Source organism: Rhinichthys klamathensis, unplaced genomic scaffold, assembly GCF_029890125.1.
Source record: "Rhinichthys klamathensis goyatoka isolate OS25496 unplaced genomic scaffold, OSU_Roscu_1.1 h1tg000178l_1, whole genome shotgun sequence".
NCBI lineage: Eukaryota > Metazoa > Chordata > Actinopteri > Cypriniformes > Leuciscidae > Rhinichthys > Rhinichthys klamathensis.
In genome coordinates, this window is record NW_026606707.1 from 972,116 (window position 1) to 990,831 (window position 18,716).

At 37.7% G+C, this 18,716-nt stretch overlaps 1 protein-coding gene across 5 annotated transcripts in view; it reads left to right on the forward strand.

The window, feature by feature from the left end:
- ptprfb (protein tyrosine phosphatase receptor type Fb) overlaps window positions 1–18,716 on the forward strand; it is a 218,470-nt gene that overhangs the window by 134,567 nt on the left and 65,187 nt on the right. For 3 of the 5 annotated variants that reach the window (XM_056260780.1, XM_056260782.1, XM_056260781.1), the window contains exons 6-11: window positions 3,643–3,753; window positions 9,405–9,674; window positions 10,594–11,175; window positions 11,921–12,054; window positions 13,663–13,807; window positions 16,094–16,399. In XM_056260780.1, coding sequence (XP_056116755.1) covers window positions 3,643–3,753; window positions 9,405–9,674; window positions 10,594–11,175; window positions 11,921–12,054; window positions 13,663–13,807; window positions 16,094–16,399 — 1,548 coding nt within the window. The remainder of the gene's footprint in view (window positions 1–3,642; window positions 3,754–9,404; window positions 9,675–10,593; window positions 11,176–11,920; window positions 12,055–13,662; window positions 13,808–16,093; window positions 16,400–18,716) is intronic. The other 2 variants (XM_056260783.1, XM_056260784.1) reach the window with 1 other exon arrangement.

Here is an 18,716-nt window from a genome sequence, read left to right on the forward strand (position 1 = left end):
AACAGAAATGGACTACTGTTCAAAAGTTTGGGATCAGTGAGTTTTTCGTTTTCGAAATAAATGAATAATTGTATGCATCAAGGATGCATTCAATTGATCAAAAGTGACAGTAAAGCCATTTGTAATGTTGCAGAACATTTCTATTTCAATATTTCAATTTCATATGAACTTTCAATTCATCAAAGAATCCTGGAAAAAAAAGAATATATCAACGTTTCCACAAAAAATATTCTGCAAAACTGGTAACATTTATATTAAAAATAAATGTTTCTTAAGCAGCAAATCAGCATATTAGAATCAATGATTTCTGAAGGATCATGTGAAGACAGTAGAAAACATAGACATAGACAACAGTTATTTTAAACTGTAATATTTCAAAATATTAATGTTTTCTATTGTACTTTTGATCAATTAAATGCAGCCTTCTCTCAAAGACATCTTGTTGACCCCCAATTTTTGAACAGTAGTGTATTTATTACTAAAAAGTGTGCATTATTTTGGAGGCTGTTCACTTACCAAGATATATTATAGGAATAATTCATGAAAATTCTGTGATCATGTACAAACCCTCATGTCACTCCAAACCAGTGGAACATAAAATTTGAGATTTTGAAGAAAGTCTTGGTCTTCATTTTACATGCAGTAAAAATGAATGGGGAAAGGAACTTTCAATTGTTTACTGCATAGAAATTCATTCAGGACATTCTTCAAAATATCTTCTTTTCTGTTCCACAGAATTATGTTCCAAATTCATACGGGTTTGGAATGACTTGAGGATAAGTAAAGACAGATTTTAAATTTTTAGATGAACTATACTTTGGATGAGGGGACGATATTGGACTCTTGCTAGTTATTGTGTCGTGCGTTTGTTATGAATATTTTCTGAGGCCAGAGTCTTATTAAAGTTATGCTATGAGTTTGCTTTTAAGACTGAAGGCCATCTTTAGAATCTCCAGAGTGTCTCTCTCACATTCCAGTTGGGCTGTGATGAAATTGAAATGATTGAATTTGCATACTACTTATGCTAAAATGAGTATGTATGGGAAATGAGGGCACGGCCCTGATTGTTAAGATGGAGCGTTCGATCAATCACACAGTCGCTCTCAGTTCTGAATGAAACGTGGATTTCAGAAACACACTTGCTAGAGGCGAGTACTTGACAAATCCGCCATTACCCTACTTCACTCAGTCGGTTAGCAATACCAGTGGTCTGAGGACCCCTGGAGTTTGACTGTAAAAAGAAGTACGTGTACGGCGCATAACAAAGGTCTGTTTGTTACGCAGCTCACCTCAGGTTTTGAATCAGGAAGTACGTCTGGCTCGCTTGGCGAGAAATAAGCTGACGCTGCCTTATGTTCCCGAGTGGTTGCTGATTTTTACTGGCTGAAATCTCAGTGTTCGTGGGCCTGATGTTTAATTTATCTCGCTCGCAACAACAGGTCTTTGTGTTCAATTCATCTCACTCAGCAGCTCATATTGTTTTGTATCTCCCTTATCAATAAGGGACATGTATCGTCTTCATTACAATTCCATGTCCTCATCAAGACACACAGTTTGTCCCGCAGTGTATTCATTTGTTTCAAAAATGCATGTCTCCGTGTGGCATACTCCGTTTGAAATAAAGGGATAGTTCTCCCATGCAGAAATTTAAAAAACTGTCATCATTTAGGTTAAGAGTTTTTATTTCGTGGTGAACTATCCGTTTAACATACTGTATCATGTCATACTGAACACTTTGAATGCATTGATGGTTTAAAAAAATATTATAATTGTTTTGTGTCTGTAACTGTCAAAGATGTTAAAGGCATGCTTTAAAATAAAAAAATGTATTAAATTCACATAATTGTGAATGAAAGTGTGATTTTCACATTCCTCCTTTGATTTAGATGGGATTTTGTATTATTTGTCTTTATTGTGGTCCCTTTACTTTACAATATGGCACCATCAATCAGATGTGCTGTCAGGACTGAGGGGTGATGGCAATCAGCGCTGAGCAATCTCCGAATTGATTAGTAATTTGCTGCTTGTCAGTGTAGGAAACACCACCAATCAGTTTTCCTTGAACTTGGAGATTGGGCAAGGTTAGTGGTGCATGTTATTTCTTTCCTGCAGCACTGGGATGCTGGGAAGTAGTCCGGGGTAAACAGCAGGTGATAACCTATGCTATGGTGGTACAGCACTGCCAGAGGTAAATATGTGTGCTTTTGCTAGATTAAGAGCCTGGCAGAGTCTTGTCGAAGCAAACACCTTATCTGTGGTTAGGACACCTGGATTGATTTTTCGTTTGATGTTCCTGCCCATGTAAAATGGGTAGATATAAAGTATCTTGCGGCACTAAATGTTGTTTCACATTATTGAGAGATTTGCCTCCTTTTGTGTACTGAAGTTATATCTTCAATAAATTAATAAATGCACTGCTGGTCAAAAGTTTGTAATGGAATTGAAATGTTTTTGTTGAGTCTCTTTTGTTTACCAAAGCTGCATTATTTCATTATAAATAAAGTAAAAACAGTAATAGTTTGAATATATTTTTTACAATATAAAATAACTGTTTTCTATTTTAGTATATTTTCAAATGTAACTTTTGTCTGTCATGGCTAAATTGTTATAAATTGTATTGCATTTTTATAGGATTTTTATTAAAGGTTATCAATGTTGAAAATATTTTTCTGCTTAATATTTTAATATATTTTTTTCAGGATTCTTTGATTATAAAGTCCATAAGAACAGCATTGATTTGAAATAGAAATGTTTGCATTATAATGTAACATTATAAATGTCTTTACTGACACTTTTGATCAATTTAATGCATCCTTGCTGAATAAAAGTAGTGTTTTCTTTTTTTAATGATAGTATATCACAGTTTCCACAAAAATATTACCGGCTGAACTGTGTTCTACATGGATAATAATAAGAAATGTTTATTGAGCAGTAAATCAGTCAGTATGATTTCTGAAGGATCACGTGACACTGAAGACTGGCGTAATGATGCTGAAAATTCAGCTTTGCGTCACAAATAAAATGATAGTAATATTTCACAATATTACTGTTTTTACTGTATTTTTGATCAAATAAATACAGCCTTGGTGAGCATAAGCCTTGGTTTCTTTCAAAAACATTTAAATAAATCTGAATGATTCCAATGTTTTGACCAGCAGTGTATGTGTTAAGAAGACTAATTAAATATTGTCCTCATGTAACCTTATGAAGCACAGTTTTTATCTATAGTGACCAGACAGGCTGCGCAGTTTTGTGTGCTATTGATGTTTTATTCTGGTATAAATATGCCACAGCAGTAATAAAGTCATGTGCTGTAGCGTAATTGGCTCCGAGTCAATGACATTAATATCCCGAAAGCTTTTTCTAATGACAGTGAAAGGCAAATATGTTAAGCTGTAGACTCCCTCAACCTGCAAAATCAGCTTTATGCATGTCTTAGGCAGCATTCTCGGCCAATAAACTATATACACAGTGGAACAGGTCTGACATTTAAACACGGAGTGTTTACTGATTGTTTGCAGTGAAAGTTTGTGGTTTGTTGGAGAAAAGTTGCGTCAGGGGATTCATAATCGTGTTCGTAAATCAAAGAGGTGACTTTTACCCTTGTTTTTTTTTCTCTCTCTCTTTTTTTCTTTTCTTCAGGAGCTCTGCAGATTGAAAACAGCGAGGAATCAGACCAGGGCAAGTACGAATGTGTAGCTATGAACAGCGCCGGGACGCGCTACTCTGCCCCCGCCAATCTCTACGTGCGAGGTAAGAGACGTGCTCCAGGTGCCGCCCCTATCAAAACAACTTCCTCAACAATGCTTCACACCTTTGTTTTGGCCATGTTGCAATTTTGTTTTGACTTCCACATGTGTTGAACTTTGCCTGGCATTTCGGAGCCAAGATAAACTAAAGTTTGTTTAGTTTTAAACAAAAAAACAGTCCCTACTCTGTTTTGATTTCATAGCAACTGAAGCACAGGTAAACATGCATATTTCTTAAAGTATTTGTTATGAGAGCGAACAGACATAAAGGGTTAACCGAAGGTTAGTGCCACGGAAGACACCTGCAGTATTAATATGTGGATTTAAAGGTATAATGGTGTGGAGGCATTGTCTGTGAAACATAACTCTGGGAGTGCTGTTGTTATGAGTGTCAACCCCTTCAGCTCTTTCCATGCAGGTAATAACAGGGAGCTTATGGCTGGCTGCCAGTATGGCTTCCAGCTAGTGACGTTACGGTGCCACCCAGTAATTGTCACGCAATAAGTGAAGACTAAGCCTTCTCATGCTTCCTGTCAAACAAACGGCCAAAAATGTTATATACAATGGGATTAAACTGCAGACGTCATCGTACGACTCAATCACACGAGGTTGCTATGAGTGGCATCTAAACACATTGAATATAAAGGGGTTAGATTGTATTTTGCATTAAAAAGGAAGCCTGTTTGTAGGAACATTAAGGGTATGTTTACATGACATCGATGTACTAAACACGGAAAAGTTTTCCCTTCCCATTTCCCGCATAAAGATGACAACGTGGTCAAAAAGATCCCTGTTCACACGGATCCACGGAAACTATTAAAAGCGCTGTATTTATGTTTGTCAGGGCTGTAGTTGCGATGTCATTTTGTAAAGAAACACTACGTGCCTATAGACACGTGATACGCATGCGCATGACATCACCATTTTCACAAATTCATGCTTTTGTAGTTTACACAGAGACTGTATCATTTTAAAAAATGTGCACTTTGAAACCCATTTTCAAAAGTTTACGTTTTCAGGCCCCCAAAACGCCACTGTCGTGTAAATAAATGGCCAAAACGTGTAAAAAGTTTTCCTTTTTTTGTTGAAAACGGTGTCATGTAAAAGATGTTTTGCATTTTGAGATTATTTTTATGATAATTAAACACGTTTATTTTATTTTTTTTCATTAAATAAGAATCGAATCACTGAGAATAATGCGGTCATTTTTATTTTATTTATAATCAGCCTAAATTTAATGCAGTACTGAAAATATTATGGGAATTATCAATTTTAACAGCAATATATGGTCCTTTGTGATATTTTAAATTATTTATTAAATATTTACTTAAAAAAATTTTTGTTAAAATTATATATTGTCTTTTTTATTTATTAAATACTCTTTTATGTATAAATACATTGAATTTAAATTATAGATTGTCTTTTTATTGATGAAATAGCCTACTGCTTATAAATGCTAATTTAAATGAATATAAATACTAATTTAAATGTAATTTAAATAAATACCGCCATCATTTATTGTATATTGCTATTACTATTCCTAATAAGCTTCATTTTCTTTATACAAAATGTAATTTTCTTGCTATTTTCTTTTGATTTTGGGGAGAAAAAAGAGCCACACTTGTTCTTGACAGTTTTTTGAAAAATCCCCCATGGAGTTAAATGAATATTTATAATTTGTTAATCAGTCTGCATGACCTCACATTTCACTACAAAGCAACATAACGTGCACAGCCAAAATAATAATAACAAAAACAGGAACTTCTGTAGCTATACCAAAAACGAACTTCCTCAGAGTTGACAGGTGCATAATGGGTCGCCTTTATCCATCTGTCCATCACAGACTGGGTGTGGGTGCTTGTTTTTCAAAGCGTCTCTGTAAAACGGCTAATCATGCTTTTCTCTTCAAGGACGTTCAGCACAGTATCCTGCTCCCATTCCTCAGCCGCCCGTCCTCGCTCGTTTATCTGCTCACGCTAGATGAGTTGGGTGTCTAAGACTGCCAGCCTGTCAGTGGATCTATGTATTCAATAGCTGCTTCCCTTTTCCTGGTCCTCAGCACTTTTCTGGGAGCTGTCTGAATGCTCCATGACTGTCTCTCTCTCTCTCTCTCTCATTCTCTCGCTCCGTCCATCTGTCTGACAGAAGACTATATAACCTGGGAGAATCACAGTCATGTATACTGGCTGTATATGTGAATGCTCATTTATCAGCCACTTATTCCATAGTGAAAAGTTGTCAACCACTGTCTGCTCTCTTTCCTCTGCTCCTGAAACTGACAACAAATCAAATAGAGTGGGCGCACACTTCATAACCGCCTGTCTGTTTATTATATCTTGTGTGAATGGGTCCACTTACCTTTGTTCAATATTTAAGGAAGGTATATTTTAATATCGCTAATGCACGTCATTGTATTGTAGTGTTACCTTGGCATTCTCAACAAGCCTTTAACTGACATCATCATCTTTCATGTGGCAGTTTGTGGCAGATTATGACCTAAGGCTCTTTTAGATGATCTCAGTGGCCTTGTCTGCCTCACTGGAGAGATGGTTATGTATGCTCATATGCATACAGAGACAGCTGTCAGAAAATGTTCAATCATTCTGAATTGTCTGTATAGTAAAGCAGTAAACTTACTCATCCAACATATGTTAGGAAAATGTTAATAATATGTCAGTCATCCTGTGCTGTTCTTTTGGAAGTCTGTTATAAACAAGCTAAAAAACTTCTAAGTTGACTATTACTTAATATCTCAAATCTCACTATTGCACGTGAATGTTGAATTTCTTGTAAATGTTGACTATATCTTACAAAAACGGCTTTATATGTCACAGTGACATTATATCATAATGTGACTTAATTTTTAAAGAAGAGTCATGCTCACCATGGCTACATTTATTTTATACAGTAAAAACAGTAATATTGAGAAATATGATTCCAATCTGTTTTCTATTTTAATATACATTTAAATGTAATTTATATATATATATTTAAATGTAATTTATTCTTGATATTCTTATTATTATTTAATTTTAAGCAGCCAATCTTTTGTCACATGATCTTTGAGAAATCATTCTAATTTGATTTGGTGCTCCAAGAAACATTTCTCGGCTTATTTAAAAAAAAATATATATATATATATATATATATATATATATTTTTTTTTTTTTTTTTTTTTTTTTTTTTTTTTTTACTTTAACAATGTCTTAGCTGTTACTTTTGGTCAATTTAATAAATACTTTTAATTTTAGTAATAAAAAAAACACTACCAACTTTTAAATGGTAGTGTATTAAAATTGAGTAATGTTAAGTAATTATGCCATGTTCTCACAGCAGCAAAATATGGTTGTCAGTTTTGTTTTAGTGTTAAATATAGTTAAATATATACACGCAAAGTTATTAACTTGATGGACAACCGCTTTCTATAACCAAACTTAGTCCCTTAAATTAATGTCTACCATTAACCTTTATCAATGTGATTGTGTTCCCTATAGACATCATACATGCAGTGATAAATTGCTTACATTTATGTTTAAGCTAATTTATTGCTTAAACAGGTTTATATTTACCTTTAACATTTAACAACCTACAGTATGAGATACGGTGGAGTATATTACAAATCTAACTCAAGTGTGTGTCTTTGTCTTTATTCAGTTTTCCATTGCATTTTCTAACCACCATGAAATTATACAAATGTTTTTTTTTCCCTGTTCTCTTGTCTCACATTTGTCTCTGTCTTTCAATTTCATCTCCTTCATATCACCTGGTCAAACTCTCACCTCATCACTTAGACCCTCGAGGAGGTTTGTTCTTTTCACTCTTAACCACTTCTTGCAGACCTCAATCTGGATCCCTCTTTAATCAGAGACCCTTGTTATCAATCCCACTCTCTCTGCTATGCTGCCCTGCTATAAAACCTGTGTTATCAGGCTGAATGTGTTGTCGGATGACTTGCATGGGCCTGGAATAAAAGGGATAGCAATTCATTGTTAATTAGTCCAAACTAGTTTTAATCTATGTTAAAACATCACTGTTAAATTTGACAAACAAACACCTGTAATTATATTTTTAATAATTTAATTTAATTTCTTTTTTTTTGGTCAGGTTTGAGTGTCCATTTTATCCCACAATGCATGTATGGTTTGACTCCTGATAAAGGCTCCTGTAACCAACCTGCTCCCTGTTACCCGAAACATTATAATAGAAATATCATCAGTGTTTATTTTGATAGTAATACACTTCTGTTGTATTACCCACACCGAATTTCCATTCCTATCCTACAAATCATCGTCACCGACCATATGTCCATTTTCACAGTTAGTGTCAGACTTCCAGGGAAATCAATAAAGTGAATATTTGTATTTCTTAGACATGCTACTGCTACTGTAATTTCTTTGCAACAGCGGACTTGAAGTACTTTGAATTTTACATAGCCTAATTCAAAGAAAAAAATGCTCAAGAGTCTATCGTTTTTCCTTTACAATGCAAACATAATGAGGAGAATAACAAGCTTGGTCGCAGTGTCTATCTGAAAATAAAATGAGAGAACGTAGTCGAGAATCCAATTTCAGGAAGACCTGTGGAAAAACCAATTATTGCCTATGCCATTTCTCCATAGACAGACATGAGGCACCGGGTCATTAACACAAATTGGAAGAGTCTGTTTAATGTGCTGTGGTTTTATTCTCCTATTTTGAGAGAATAGGAGAGAAAAGTCTCTCCAGTTTGTGCTGCTTGTAAATAGTTCAGGGTTAGTATCTTCCACCATCTTTGATTCGGAGCACTACATTATAGAGAGTGAAATGCATTTCTAGTATTTGCATTGATAAAAGAATATCCTTTAAAAATGTTGATGTTTTTCTCACGCTGATCCTTGTGGATTAGTTCCTCGTACACCAAGAGCCTCATGCATTCGAGTCCGTTTGGATCAAGACTGGTTTGAATTCCGTTCAGCCCCCACATTGATAGTTCACTTCTCTCCTCCCCATCTCTGCACAGTGTCAGCAGGCTCCTTTTCGTCTCCATGGGAACCTCTTTTAATGTCAGGTTTATCTGCATATCAGAGGCTCACAAAGAGAGGGCCCTGCGAACAATACATCTCCCACAAGGTCTCAGACAGGTTCCCGAATCCAGGCAGGACCTAGCAACAACAGACCAGGATCTCAGTGCCACCAGGCGATAAACTGACAGAGAAAACTCTACATCCTGCAATGCCTCAGCGAGGATGATTTTTTCGCTTCAAATCCACAATTCAATAAAGCTCCCCTTTGGCATGAATTTTAATGTCTCACTCTATAAGAAATACCATTACGACGCCTTCTTCACCTTTCCTCTGGCACGTATTGGTTTATCGCCCCTTTCTGCACATATGTGTGAGCCATAGTATTGACTTCCTGCCTCCAGTTGTTAAGCTTCAGGCTTTAACAAATGGAAAAAGTGGCAGCTCGGCCTTTGAAGGGAATTTGTTTGACCTGTCAGCTCGACTTCATGTTAGTTTGTTCATGTTAGTGATGTAGTCCTAGTAAATACACTAGAGATGTAGTAATCACAATAGATTTCCCCGTGTATGGTTTTTGTTTTAAAAGTTGACATAAAAGTACTACAATATCGCACATGCTAAATCTCACACCACATTTTCCTTCTTCGTTACGGTAGTACGACGAGTGCCGCCCCGTTTCTCCATCCCACCCACCAATCACGAGGTTATGCCAGGGGGTAGTGTCAACCTTACCTGTGTGGCAGTAGGTGCCCCCATGCCCTACGTCAAATGGATGGCTGGTGATGTGGAGCTCACCAAGGATGAGGAGATGCCCGTGGGGCGCAATGTCCTGGAGCTCAACAACATCCGTCAGTCGACCAACTACACATGCGTAGCTATCTCATCCCTGGGTATGATTGAGGCAACCGCACAAGTTTCTGTCAAAGGTAAGATCCTCGAATGACTGCTCTCTCCACTTGTGAGCTACACAAAAATAGTAATTCTTTTGAAAGAATCTTTTGCAGGAATAGCCTAGGTATGCTTAATTTTCCACGTTCTGCTCCTTCTTGCATCTTGAGTGTGCAAGCCATTAAAAGTACACTTCATTGATGTGAGCCAGTACATCAGCGGACTGTGCTGATGTTGAAAATTACGTCAATTGGACTGTTTGCAAGACAAGGGAAGTGTACTTTCGGCTTTAGTCCAAGAACGTGTATTAATTACATAAATAAGGTCCATTTTGTAGATTTTCTTAGGTTTAAAGATTCTATAGACACTGTTATTTTACCCAAGACCCTTAATAGGTTGTCAGAGGACAGAAAAAGTTATTTTCTATCCGCAACCCCAAGGTTCTGACCAGCTGTTTGGTACGCCTGGCAAATGCATGGAAAGAAAAAACATGGACACTTGCTCTCTGTTGACTGAGCTTTAGGGACTTCCCGCGTTTTTACTGTGGGCTCTGAGAAAATGAAAGGCTTTAGATTATTCTGAGCATGTGTTTACCCAGACCAGATGTCTGGAGCTGTATCAGTGTGGCTGGTCCCACCAGACAACGCCGAGCCCTGCCAGACTTCGTTCCTCGTCATCGTGGCTGCCTCTATTGATTGCACTTTGCACTTCACCAATCAATATGGACTTGGAGAATGTCACCGACATTTATCTGGAGTCCAGCCACAAATCTTAAAGACACAATGATGAGGCGGCACGGTCTGCCTTTCTGTGAATCACCAGAATGCAGGCCTTTCTTCTTTCTCTCGCTGTCTTACATTGCACGTCTTTCTCTATTTTAGGAGTGTACCATGTAGGCAGCTTAGCCTACATAAACTGTCATTAATTTAATTTCCTTTCTTATTGTCTACTCCTCAGCTCTCCCAAAGCCTCCTACATCTTTCATTGTGACGGAAACCACAGCTACGAGCGTTACCCTGATATGGGACTCTGGAAACCCTGAACCTGTGTCTTACTACATTATTCAGTACCGGGCCAAGACCTCGGACACCAACTTCCAAGAAGTGGACGGTGTTGCCACCACGCGTTACAGCATTGGTGGTCTCAGCCCTTATTCCGAGTATGAGTTCCGCGTGATGGCGGTCAACAACATCGGCCGTGGGCCACCCAGTGACCCGGTTGAGACACGAACGGGTGAGCAGGCGCCTTCCTCCCCACCTCTGCACGTCCAGGCACGTATGCTGAGTGCCAGCACCATGTTGGTGCAGTGGGAACCGCCAGAGGAACCTAATGGTCAGATTAGAGGCTATCGAATCTACTACACATCTGACCTGGACGCTCCTCTCAGTGCCTGGCAGAAACACAACACGGACGACAGCCGTCTCACCACAATCTCGAGCATGACCACCGACATTACCTATAGCCTACGTGTCCTGGGCTTCACATCTGTAGGGGACGGGCCTCCATCTGATGTGTTGCAGGTCAAGACACAGCAAGGAGGTGAATTTTTGGGAATAGTGAATAATACATCAGTATTTTTACATAGGACTGGGTAAAAATCAATCATGATGTCACACGCAGTAACATATTGTATGAACAGTGTAGTCCCGGAACTCCATGAAATGACTCTCATGAACCAGTTATTTTTAGTTAATAAAAACATACAGTATGACAGGTATAGGCCGATTCACAAACAAATGATTTTCACGAACTGGTTCTTTTTAATGAATCCAACCATACAGAACCAGTGTAGTCTGATTCATGAACAAATTACTCATTTGAACCATGTGCTTTTAATGGATAATTCAAAAAGACTATGTTACCATTTTAATCTGTCTGAGGAATTCTTCTCTGAATAAACTCACTGAATCCTTCAGAGTGGTTGCTGAATCAGCATCAAGTTATCATTACTTCTGATTATGGAATATGTTGATATATTACATAATGAATGGATTGGGCCCTGTTGTTAATATTTTCAGAATATATCGAACTTGAAGGTTCATTGTTTAATTTACAAAAATAGCTAAGCTTTTCTTTTACAAGCAAAATTGTCATTGTTACTTGAATGCACCCAAATGAATCAGAATCAAAACAAAATCATAATTGAATTAAATTGGAGTCTAATTGAATCAGGAAATGTGTATCAATACCCAGCCCTACTTTGCATGTTTTATTTCATGTCAGTACCTTAAAAATACTTGTGCATCTGTTGTCGCTAACATGTCTGTGTCTGTTTGATTTCAAGTTCCTGCTCAGCCATCCAGCTTTGAGGCGGAGGCGGAGCTGGATACGCGGATCCAGCTAACTTGGCTGTGGCCGGTCCAGGACCCCATTATTAAATATGAACTGCTATATTGGGAGGATGACTCGGATAACAAGGTATCATGTCGGTGCTTGTTCCTTCCCGATTCATTCAGAATTACAAGCAGACCTGATATTGGTAGTCTACAGCTGTTGCTGTGGGCCAAGGATACAAATGAAAGATAGCCAAAATTGACATTTCACAAAATGACTGCAGGAAAAAGTCTGCAGTCAGTTGATAGAATTAGATTGTGCTTTTGGCTTCAAAAACAGAATGTACTTTTCAATGCTCAGCGCTTGACAGTGTTTCTAACTGATGCCAGAATGGGCCGTTTGGATCTGTTTTCTTGATGTCGGTTCATCAACATTGAGATCAGATGTCTTATGCACACTCTCATCATGATAGCCATCATGTGTTCTTAAATCTTAAAATGTTGAATAAACAATGAGAAAAATATATACACTATATGTAGATTTATTAAGTTAGCTGATACTTACAAATGAGGATAAAATATGTGCCTACAATATTAGCTGTTATGCTAAAAACACAAAAAACATTGACAACTGCATGTACTCTGTCAGTTTCCATTTTTTTGTTGAACAATGTAAATTCACACTTTATGAAAACAGACCAAAATGAAAACCTTTATTCACTCAAAATTTCTCTCTTCCTGTGATTTGAATCTGATACACACACACACAACACACAACACGCATAAGTGGACTTAAGTGGGCGTGCTTATCACCATACAAGGAGAAGAGGACGGAGTTCTTATCATTAGTGCGGTAGATTAAATGTTTGAAAGTGAATTGGATATGATGACTAAGTCTTCCACACCCACCTCACAATACATCCCACATCCCCAGAACTAATGTGTCACAATGAAGCAGAAGGAGCAAAGATCTTTCATATTATGACGTACATGTTAGTAAAACAGATTATTGAAAAGGAAAAAAAAACGTGTTCCTTCTGGTCATCGTTTGTTGATTGGAAAAGCTGTAGGTTACTTTTTTTCTTCATTTGAACAGTAAAGAAGTTTTTAGCTGAAACCGTAGTCCTTGGTGATTTATATAATGCAAGTCAATTGCTACCGTCACTTTAAGAGTCGAAAAAAGACATATACAGACAAAACAAAATAAACATCAGTAGCTCCTGGTGATACTTTGAGGTCTTATGAAGCGAAACAATCGATCTGTGCAAGAAACTGAACGATATTTTTACAACATTATTACCTGTAATCCACAGCCTCGGCAAACTTACTTGTGCTTATCCTAGATGCTGCAACCTATGTAAAAAAACTAAGATTACATTCACTTGCAGGATCTCAATCGGAAAGATTGACATTTCACAGATTCTCAATGCTTGAGCTCCCACGCATACGTCATTATGCGACAGGAAGCTCGCACTTCAGACGCATAATGCGCATAACGTTGTAAATAATGTTCAGTTTCTTGCACAGACCGATCTTTTTTTGGTGAACTATCCCTTTAAGAGGACTAAAAGATTGGAGAAGATTGGAACATTTTAGAGTTATAATAAAAAAATTATTATAATAACATGCATGGATGCATTGTTCGCAATAACGTGCATTTAGAAAACAGAAATTTTATTCCAACTTTAAAATAAACCTGTGGAGTGTGGATAGGACACATAGATTGAAAGTGTTTTTGATGTTTCCTCTTCAGATCCATGTCACCTTCGACCCTGCTGGCTCATACGCTGTTGAAGGTCTGAAGCCGGACACTGTGTATAAATTCTCCCTGGCGGCCCGCTCTGAAATGGGACTTGGGGTCTTCACTCAGCCCATCGAAGCCAAGACCGCCCAGTCCAGTGAGTACCCTATTTTATTGTCTTTATCACATCAACTAACCTAAACTTGTCCCTATGGGCAATCCAGAGGTCCTCTTTTCCCCTCCTTTCTCAAGCCTTTGTCTACAGTCTCCTCAATTAATTATCTTACACCTGTAAGCCAGGGAATACCTTTATTCATTGACAAGGGCGAAAGGTACGTTTGGTGTCTGCTTGTGCCTTTGTCATCATTTTTTTGGCTTATAGGCTTTTAATGTGATTTGTTATTGCTGCAATGTTAAAAGCCAGAGCAGTGAAGCCTGCTTGAGAAGGAGATGAAACACTGCATTTGTGCTAAATTTAACGCTGACTCTCACCTCTACTCGTGTATAACCCAACCTTTCTCACTTGCACCCACATATCAAAAGACAATGTTCAGAGAGTATATACTACAAGATTTACAGTCATATCAGAATACTCCCTTTCCCCTTGAGTCCCTCACAGCCTCGTGTTCTTCTCGGGACCTGTCTATCACCTCCTCCAGGACTCAAAAGACCATTTGATCTCTTGAGTTTTTTTTTTTGTCAGGACCCCAGAAAAAATAGATAAAAAAACGAACAATCTGTCAACGTGTTCAGCTACGGCTGCAGTATTTTTGTCACCTTCTGCAGCATCAGGCGTTTGTAGTGGCTCTCCCACTGTTGTCAGATTAAGGACCGCCTGATGCGAGACGCCTCACGCTCAATCCCACCGTGGGCGCCAAGAACGGTGTGACATCACCAAACTTCCTCTCCTGTTCTCTGCTCTGGTTGTTAACAAAGGAATGCAAGCATGTTAAAATATCCCAGCGTTCTTCCGCTCCTTTCCTATCTCTCCTTTCTTCCTTAGTTACTTATTGTTTTGTTTTGTTTTTTATCATGTAGTTATGTTTATCATATGCTGTAGAGATGCATGAACGGATGCCCTTTGGCTTTTTTTGATCATTGTACATTGTTGTTGTGCTGTTGTAGTGATTTTTTTTATGCCTCTGGACTGTGTTGTGTTGAACAAGAATATTTAATTTGGTAGCTCACCTGATCTCTGTTCGTCACAGGCTTAATTAAATATGCTGTGCTGGTGCTGCGCTTATCTCAGACACTCAGAAGTGGCATAGAGCCTGCCAAAAGATGCTACCAGCATGCTTTAGCGAAAGCAGGATGGTCGAGTACGCTCTCGGACGCGTCAGCTGCCACATTCACTGACACTTGGATCTCTGACAAACAGGGGGCTGTTGTCTCCCAGCCAATAGGCTGAATGAGAATGTGTGAATGCCTGTTAAAACACAAACCGATGGCTTTTCCCCTGCCTGTCAACACCCAAACAGAGAAGTTGTAAACGGCTGCGACTTACTGATCACTTAGACCAGAGTGAGAAATCGCCAGCCACCAGCCAAATTAGTAATATTTTTCGCAATTGCAGGTCAGTTTTGGATTGTATTCTAACACCAGCACACTCTTGCTGGTGAGGCGCATTTGATTGCCTGTTATACACACTACTATTTAAAAAGTTTGTGGTCTGTAAGATTATTTTAAATGTTACATTTTTATAAAAAGTCTCTTATGTTCACAAATGCTGCATTTATTCGATCAATAATACAATAAAAAAAGAGTAATATTGAGAAATATTATTACAATTTTTAATTAATGTTTTCTATTTGAATATATTTTAAATAGTAAATTATTCTTGTGATGCAAAGCTGAATTTTCAGCATCATTACTCCAGTCTTCAGTGTCACATGATCCATCGGAAATAATTTTAATATGATGATTTGGTTGTTATTAAACTGTGATTCATTGAATTAAATTTTAGAATTCTTTAATGAATATGAATCCTTATATGAATATGCATCCTTGCTGAATAAAAGCATTAATTTCTTTAAAAAAAAATCGTAGTGACCCCAAACTTTTAAATGGTATGCGTGTATATACTGTACATGTTGTTAAAATGACATTTCATATTATGTTCACATTCTCCTATTTATTTTGTTTTAATTGTTTGTTTCTTTTTGGTATTTTCAAAAAGACATAGGACAGAAAACCTAGTAATCAACCTTAGACCATTCACAAACCACAAAAGGTAAAAATAATAATAATAATAAAGGTTATCAGGATATAAGGTTTCCATACTATGTTTTTTTGTTTTTTATATATATATATATATATATATATATATATATATATAACAGACGTTCTCAATTCTTGTCCCAACCTCTCAGTCCAGAAGCGAGCTTGTTTTGAGTTGTTTAATTTTTGCTTGATGCCCTCCCCGTTGCCTTGCCCCCTCCCGCAGCCCCCTCTGCCCCCCCTCAAGACGTGCACCTGCTCAGCCTGAGCTCCACCAGCATCAAGGTGAGTTGGGTGGCGCCGCCGGCCGCTAGTCGCCACGGCGCTATCGTGCGCTACACAGTCAGCTACCAGGCGGTGAACAATGAAGACTCGGAGCGCCACGAGGTGAAGGACATCGGAGCGGATGCTTCCAGCTATGTGCTGGATGGGCTGGAGAAGTGGACGGAGTATCAGGTGTGGGTGAGAGCGCACACCGATGTGGGCCCCGGCCCAGAGAGCACAGCTGTGCGTAAACGTACCAATGAGGACGGTAGGTCTGAAGTCTCCTATGTGGACAACTACTAATGCTGGGCTACTGCTGGCTGCTATCTTTCTGTTTTCTTTTTGTCTTTTTGTCTGACGACCAATTATTCCTATTCAGGGTTATGAACAATATCATCTGTGACATTTGTTTTAGATTCCACAGTATGCTTGTGACTTTCTTGTTTGTCAAACTTTTCTAATTAAATGTTGGGGTATGGACAAAGTCAGAATCTCTAAATAATGCCTAACCTTGAACAAACCTGGACCTGAAAGCTGGGTTTTCTGCCTAAAAGTAGTGACTGGAGCATTTCGTTTTAATAATAAGTGGAACAACTTAATAAGTGAGGAGGGAGCAATATCACTGATACATCCTCTTAAAGCACCATAACATCAGTGGACCACTACTCATGGTTCATAGCTCAGAGTCATCTTATCATTGAAGGATGGTCTTATTGTCCTACACTTTAATCAAACAACAGACACAGCTTTCCAGGAAGTCCAGTTGTTCGCTAACCAGGTTGCCTAGACCAGGGGTTTTCAAACTGGGTTTCGGGGACCCCAGAGCCACTGCAAGGGAGTCTGAGGAAAAATTATTACAAAATGTATTTTTAGCCATCGGAATTACAAGCTAAAAGTGCATATAGTTTTGTTAAAAAATATTTATAATAATGAATAAAAAACAACTATAAATACCGTACAACAGTTTGGCCAGTAATATTTTATTTGATACTTTTATTCAGCAAGGAAGCATTCAATTGATAATTGAACCGTAAAGACATTTATAATTTGTGACCGTAAAGTGACCGTAAAGACATTTATAATTTCACAAAGGATTTCTGTTCTAAATAAATGCTGTTCTTTTGAACTTTGTTCATCAAAGAATCCTGAAAAAAATCGCGGTCACGGTTTTCACAAAAATATTAGGCAGCACAACTGTTTTCAACTTTGATAATGATAATAATAAATGTTTCTTGAGCAGCAAATCAGCACATTAGAATGATTTTTGAATGATCACGTGACACTGAAGACTGGAGTAATGATGCTGAAAATTCAGCTTTGCCATCACAGCAGTAAATGACATTTTAAAAAGTATTAAAGTAAAAAAAATATTCAAAACGATGTAATTGTTTGTACGGTTTCTGATCAAATAAATGCAGCTTTGTTGAGCATAAGAGACTTTTTTTAATCTTACCGACCACAAACTGTTGAACGGTAGTGTATATTTTTTATATATTTTAACATAAAAATATTATTTGAATAATTTGTTTCGTCTTTATTGGCAATTATAAAATAAAAGGCAGTAATTTAAACATGTTTTACTGTATATGCTATCATATCGTGCTTATTATTAATATCACTAAGTATAAAGATCTCCATGGTTCTGCATGAAGATGTTTTAGAAAGGGCTCCTTTGCAAGGGAATCATGGTATTTTGGGGTCCTTGGCCTCAAAAAGTTTAAAAACCCTGTCCTAGACATGGCATACAGTCACAGACATCAGCCCTCAAAGCAGTTACTCACTCTTACTCACTGTCTGTCCTTCCTCTGTTGTGCTACAGAACGTTTTACATGTCCTTTATGATTGCACAAGTTACAGGCTATAACACGTGTGACTTCAGGCAATCCCTGAGTGCTTTTTTAGAAGTGTAGGCTAAAGAGAAAAGCTTATTAAACGTAGGAGAGCAGTATTTGCGCTCACTGCATGGTCCTTTACAAGACAACATGCACTTTGTCTCCAAAGTCGTTTACACTGGCACAAAAAAGTCCGATTTTTTACTCACATCTGACATGTTGCACATGTGTAAACACAAGATACACATTTTTTCATATCCGTTCTGAGCCACTTCTAAATGTGGTTTTAAATCAGATGTATATCTGGACATCTGACCTACGTCTAAACGCTTATATCCAATTCCCCTTGGAATTCCAGGCAAGGGTGATGCGTTTGCCCACAAAGATAGCTTTTTAATGTCATTTCATGAAGCACTAAAACTCACTTAATCATTCCATTTAAATAAATGAAATATTACCGCGCTACTAAAACGTTTCCGGTCTATGTCCGTTCAGTCAGATTTTGCACTGCAAACATTCATGACAGCTTTTAACTTATCCATGCTGGCAAATAATCATGGCCACACAACGGGAATTATATAAATAAATTTAGTACAGCCATTCAAAACCCGAGGGTCGACCATGTTGCGTAGTAAAGCGATCACCAACAGAATCATTTTGGGTCATTTGGGTCAGATTCATTAATGTGAACAGAAATCGGATACCAGTCGTGTCTAAAGTTGAATGTAAACAAGCGGGACAAAAAATCGGATA